Source organism: Salmo salar, chromosome 02 (assembly GCF_965601325.2).
Source record: "Salmo salar chromosome 02, fSalSal1, whole genome shotgun sequence".
NCBI lineage: Eukaryota > Metazoa > Chordata > Actinopteri > Salmoniformes > Salmonidae > Salmo > Salmo salar.
The window spans coordinates 76567329-76573328 of NC_138292.1; the positions used below are offsets into that span (position 1 = coordinate 76567329).

Sequence of the window (6000 nt, forward strand, 5' to 3'; positions counted from 1 at the left end):
GCTCCCTGGTAAACACGGTATGATCGCTGGATGATTCTTTTGAACTCTAATACTGAGGGTAATGGAGTCGCCAATGACTAGGGTTTTCAATTTGTCAGAGCTAATGGCTTCGGTGGCTCAGACCCCGTAATGGGTGGAGGAGAGACCAGGAAGGCTTGGACTCTGGCTCGGACTCTGTCTCGTTGCTTAATGGGGAAAACCAGTTGAAAGTTTCTATAGGCTGATTGAGCGTCACCGGATGAGCATGCGGAAAGCATTTATTTCCAGAAGCTATGAGAAAGTTGTCCGGCTGCGGGGACTGTGCGAGGCAATTATTCTACTATCTGTACTTATTGGTGGCACAGACGCTGTTTCATCCTTTCCTACACTGAAATTACCCTTACCTAACGGCTCCGTCGGAAGCTGGGCTTACAGCACAGCTATCCTCACCATACGGCGATCGTTCTCCTGTATATTATGAGTACAGCGACTGCAATGACAAGGCATAATGTTACTCAGCTTTTTCGGCTGGTGGAGGTCCTGCAGATCCATGCCCAGATAAAGCGCCCGGTGTGAAAAAGTCGAGTGTGGACGTTGGTAAACTTGTTAAGTTCAGAGTTTGATTAAACGGTTATTAAAAGAGGGAAAAAAGTTTGGCAGGTAGCCAAGTAGCAACAAATAGCACGGCAGCATGGAGACAACGTGGAAGTGTGAACACACACGTACACACCAGACTATGTGAACACACACGTACACACCAGACTATGTGAACACACATTTGTCAGCAAGTCTGAGACCTCATGTCTTATCTTCTCTGCTTTTCTTATGTTCTCTCTCTCTCTCTCTCTCTCACTACCCTCGTTCCCCCTCTCCTCCCACCTCCCCCTCTCTCCTTCTCTAGAATAAAGATCTCTACCTGTATTCCTGTGGGGAACTGTGGAGTTTGATGTACTAACTCTCTCCTCTCCTCCTCTCTCCCACCCCCCATCCCCCTCTCTAGGCTAAAGACTTCATCCATTCTGAGTTGTTAGCCTACCTGTATTCCTGTGGGGACCAGGGCAGTCTGATGGAGGAGTCAGCTGACCAGGCTCAGAGGAGAGATGAGATGCTGAGGATGTACCATGCTCTGAAAGAAGCCCTGGTGATCATAGGAGACATCAGTACAACCACAGTGTCAGCTCCTGTACCTCCACCTGTAGACGACACCTGGAGGACCAAGGAACCCAGGTCACAGAGAGAGATACGCATGTACACACACACATGTACACACACACGTACACACACACATGTACACACACACACACGTACACACGCAGTTCGCATGTGCAAACACACACTAGGCTCTCACGTGTAGGTTAATGTACATTTGGATGTGAAACTGTGAATATAAATATATTTATTTACCCTTTTTCTTCCTGTCTCTCCCCCCCTCTCTATCTCTCTCCCCCTCCATCTATCTCTCTCTCTCCCCCCTCTCTGTCTCTCTCTCTCTCCCCCCTCTTTCTATCCCTCTCCATCTCTCTCCCCCTCTCCTCCCTCCCCCAGCCCCCCTCCTCAGGCCAGACCAGCCCCGGCCGCTGTCCCCCCTCCTCGTCGCCCCCCGGCAGCAAGAGTCCCCACCGCCGCCCCTCCTCCCTCCAGTTCCCAAAACCCAGCTTTCGGGGCGCCCCTCATCCCCTCTCGACCCGGACCCCCACCAGTCAACACCTACAGTGCAGCGGACCTTGTCGCCAATGTCCCCCTGGTCCCATCTCGCCCAGCCAGGGTTCCCCCAGCACTGCCCCCCGGCATACCCAGGTAAGAGCTCTGCTCCTGGGCAGGCGAGTGTGCACGCCCCACTTACCTCTGGAGGAATGGAGGCTAGAACGATCTATTGGTCACTTTTATTGGTAATGATGTTACATTAAGAAGGGTGGTGGTTGTGGTGGTAGTTGTGGTTGTGGTAGCAGTGGTTTTGGTGGTGGTAGTTGTGGTTGTATTGGTGGCGGTGGTAGTTGTGGTTGTATTGGTGGTGGGTGGTGGTAGTAGTAGTTTTGGTGGTGGTAGTTGTGGTTGTATTGGTGGTGGTGGTAGTAGTAGTTGTGGTTGTATTGGTGGTGGTGGTGGTGGTAGTAGTAGTAGTTGTGGTTGTATTGGTGGTGGTAGTAGTAGTAGTTGTAGTAGTAGTGGGGGAGGTTGGAAGTATTGCTGGGTGGTTGAGTTGTATTGGTTGTGGTGGTAGTATTGATGGTAGTGGTTGTCATGGTGATGATGGTGGTGGTAGTGATGGTAGTGATGGTAGTGGGTTTGCACACATCTCAGAAGGGATTTTGTCCCACTCCTCTTTGCAGATCTTCTCCAAGTCATTAAGGTTTCGAGGCTGACGTTTGGCAACTCGAACCTTCAGCTCCCTCCACAGATTTTCTATGGGATTAAGGTCTGGAGACTGGCTAGGCCACTCCAGGACCTTAATGTGCTTCTTCGTGTGTTTTGGGTCATTGTCATGCTGGAACACCCATCCACGACCCATTTTCAATGCCCTGGCTGAGGGAAGGAGGTTCTCACCCAAGATTTGACGGTACATGGCCTGTCCATCGTTCCTTTGATGCGGTGAAGTTGTCCTGTCCCCTTAGCAGAAAAACACCCCCAAGGCATAATGTTTCCACCTCCATGTTTGATGGTGGAGATGGTGTTCTTGGGGTCATAGGCAGCACGCCTCCTCCTCCAAACACGGCGAGTTGAGTTGATGCCAAAGAGCTCCATTTTGGTCTCATCTGACCACAACACTTTCAGCCAGTTGTCCTCTGAATCATTCAGATGATCATTGGCAAACTTCAGACGAGCATGTATATGTGCTTTCTTGAGCAGGAGGACCTTGCGGGCGCTGCAGGATTTCAGTCCTTCACGGCGTAGTGTGTTACCAATTGTTTTCTTGGTGACTATGGTCCCAGCTGCCTTGAGATCATTGACAAGATCCTCCCGTGTAGTTCTGGGCTGATTCCTCACCATTCTCATGATCATTGCAACTCCACGAGGTGAGATCTTGCATGGAGCCCCAGGCCGAGGGAGATTGACAGTTCTTTTGTGTTTCTTCCATTTGCGAATAATCGCACCAACTGTTGTCACCTTCTCACCAAGCTGCTTGGCGATGGTCTTGTAGCCCATTCCAACCTTGTGTAGGTCTACAATCTTGTCCCTGACATCCTTGGAGAGCTCTTTGGTCTTGGCCATGGTGGATAGTTTGGAATCTGATTGATTTAGTGCTTCTGTTGACAGGTGTCTTTTATACAGGTAACAAGCTGAGATTAGGAGCACTCCCTTTAAGAGTGTGCTCCTAATCTCAGCTCGTTACCTGTATAAAAGACACCTGGGAGCCAGAAATCTTTCTGATTGAGAGGGGGTCAAATACTTATTTCCCTCATTAAAATGCAAATCAATTTATAACATTTTTGACATGCGTTTTTCTGGATATTTTTGTTGTTATTCTGTCTCTCACTGTTCAAATAAACCTACCATTAAAATTATAGACTGATCATTTCTTTGTCAGTGGGAAAATGTACAAAATCAGCAGGGGATCAAATACTTTTTTCCCTCACTGTAACTGCCTTGTTCAGGGGCAGAACGACAACTTGTACCTTGTCAGCTCGGGGATTTGATCTTGCAACCTTTCGGTTACTAGTCCAACGCTCTAACCACTAAGCTACGCTGCCACCCCGTGGTGGTGGTGGTGGTGGTGGTTGTGGGGGGTTTGGTGTATCGTGGGTTGTGGGAATGATACATATGTTTTTCTCTTCTCTCCTCCCTCTCTCTCTCTCTCTCTCCTGCCTTCCTTCCACCCTCACTCCTCTCACTCTCCCCTCAATCTCTTCCTCCTTCACTCTATTCATCCCTCCCTCTTTCCCCATCCCACCTTCCCTCTCTCTCCATCCTCCCTCCCTCCCTCCTTCTCTCCCTCCCTGCTTCTCTCCATCTTTCTCCCTCCTTCCCACCTCTCCCTCCCACCCTCCTCTCCCTCCCACCCTCCTCTCCCTCCCTGCTTCTCTCCCTCCATCCCTCCCTCTCTCCCTCCATCCCTCCCTCTCTCTCTCCATCCCTCCCTCTCTCTCTCTCTCTCCATCCCTCCTCTCCCTCCCTCCTTCTGTCCTCCTTTATAACAGAAGACCCCCAGCGGCCCCAGGCCGTCCCACCATCATACGCCCTTCAGAGCCTTCACTGCTGGACTAGACAGACAGACACAGTTACCACTTCTAATGTCCTTTGACTACAAAGAAATACTTTGCGTAACGTTGATGTTTTATTTACATGATTCAAGAATGTCTTTCATGTATTCTCTCTTAATATTCATATTGTCATGTTATTGTTATTTCATGTATTATTTAGCATTATTTACTATTTCTGTTTTTTCATTTAAGCAACACTATGTACTTTTGATCACATAGTTTTTTTTAGCTTTGTAACAATATTTAATACCTTCAAATTTTTTAAAGGGATTGAGAGAGAGAAAAAAAAATGAAACCTACATTTTTTGTTTAACTCTAACTTGCTTTAATGAACTTAGTTCAAACCTGGGATCAGACAGAATTTCAAATCAAACAGGTTTTTAAAAATGTACAGATTTTTGTGAATACCTAGAATACTTCTTTACATGGAAGCACTTATTCAATTTTTTTTAATAACAAATACACTCCGTAATTAATAACAAAATACGTATTTCTTTATACTGTTTTCAATGTTTCTATCCTTCTTACTGGATCATATGTACATTTGTATTTTTAGATCTAATCTTCAATATGCACTTCAATATCTATGCAGGAATATTATAGTAAGTATTTTCTAGCTCGCAGCTTTTTGAATTTCATTTTGATGAAATGCTAATTATGCTATAAAATGAGTTGATTTCAATGGAAAATAGTTAGCTTCAACTGCCCTCACAGTTCACTCAAAGAACAGTGGTAACCAGTCAGAGTTGGTGTCCATTCCGTTTCAATTTCAGTAAATTCAGAAAGTTCCAATTCTCTTCAATGCACTTTTAATGAGGAACATTTGGAAATGGAATTTGGTTTACTCTCTGAATTGACAGGAATTTACATGGAATTGACACCAACCCTGTAGTCAATATAGATACCTAGTGTCTCGTCAGTTATCGATGTTCAAAGGACCAAATTAGTAGTAGATAGTTGTTAGACAAGGGCCGAGATTCAATCAAAGATGCTTTGTCGATAAGCTCACTGCACAAAAGGTAATTTATGACATCCGCAGTGTTTACTGCAAATGCGATCTCCGCAAACATCTGGGAAATCATTGTTGAGAGTGTTGTTTGCTTATCGCTTCTTTAATTAAATCCCGGCTTTTAGCCCAGTCTATTGTAAATGGTAGCTTGCTGTCAATCTGGCCTCTGCTTCCTGAATAGACCAATCAAAATAGACCTGCTTCCTGAATGGACCAATCAGAAACCAGACAGAGGGGGTAGTGCACCACATAGGGAATAAGATGCCATTTCACACTGTATTATTTTTAAAAAAAGATATATATATATTTTTCTAAGTGCCTCTTACCTGTGGCTTTCCTATTGAATGAACGGATGAATGAAATGATAAATTAACAAAGGAATGAATCACTGGGTGAACGAGGGATGGGTAGAATGGAACAGTAGTGTGAAGAAGGTGTATAAAGATGGAGTGATATGGAATAATAAACAGATAAAGGGACTGAGGTGTGGTGGCTGGTATTTTTGTCTTCAAGTATTTTTATTACTGTTCATCCCCCTCTCATCTCTCTCTTCCCCCTCCTCTCTCTCTCTATCACTCAATGAATGCAATCTCTGTAAATTACTTACCCGCTGCTCTATAAAACTCCTTAGACTGAATCGTATCCCTAGTATGGAGCAGCTGACAGAAACACCTAACAATGAATACTGATGATGATGATGATGATGCCTTCTTGGTAATACCCTGTTACAGTTTTTCTCAATTGCTAAAACGCTAAAACCCATTGGCTGAACAAAGTTCTCAGTTGCCTGGACTCATTTAGCAAATTATGCAG

The 6000-nt window shown here is 45.5% G+C and overlaps 1 protein-coding gene across 3 annotated transcripts in view; it reads left to right on the top strand.

Annotated features, from left to right (window-relative positions):
• Window positions 1-5666, top strand: part of LOC106593274 (dynamin-2) — a 47464-nt gene extending 41798 nt beyond the window's left edge. For 2 of the 3 annotated variants that reach the window (XR_014382060.1, XR_014382061.1), the window contains exon 19: window positions 980-1180. Coding sequence is in view for 1 of the 3 variants with exons in the window: in XM_082967179.1 (XP_082823305.1) it covers window positions 980-1206; window positions 1525-1776; window positions 4116-4182 (546 nt within the window). In the remaining 2 variants the exon portion in view is untranslated. Of the gene's footprint in view, window positions 1-979; window positions 1207-1524; window positions 1777-4115 lie in introns of those variants that run through there. The other variant, XM_082967179.1, reaches the window with a different exon arrangement.
• The last annotated feature ends 334 nt before the right edge of the window (window positions 5667-6000 follow it).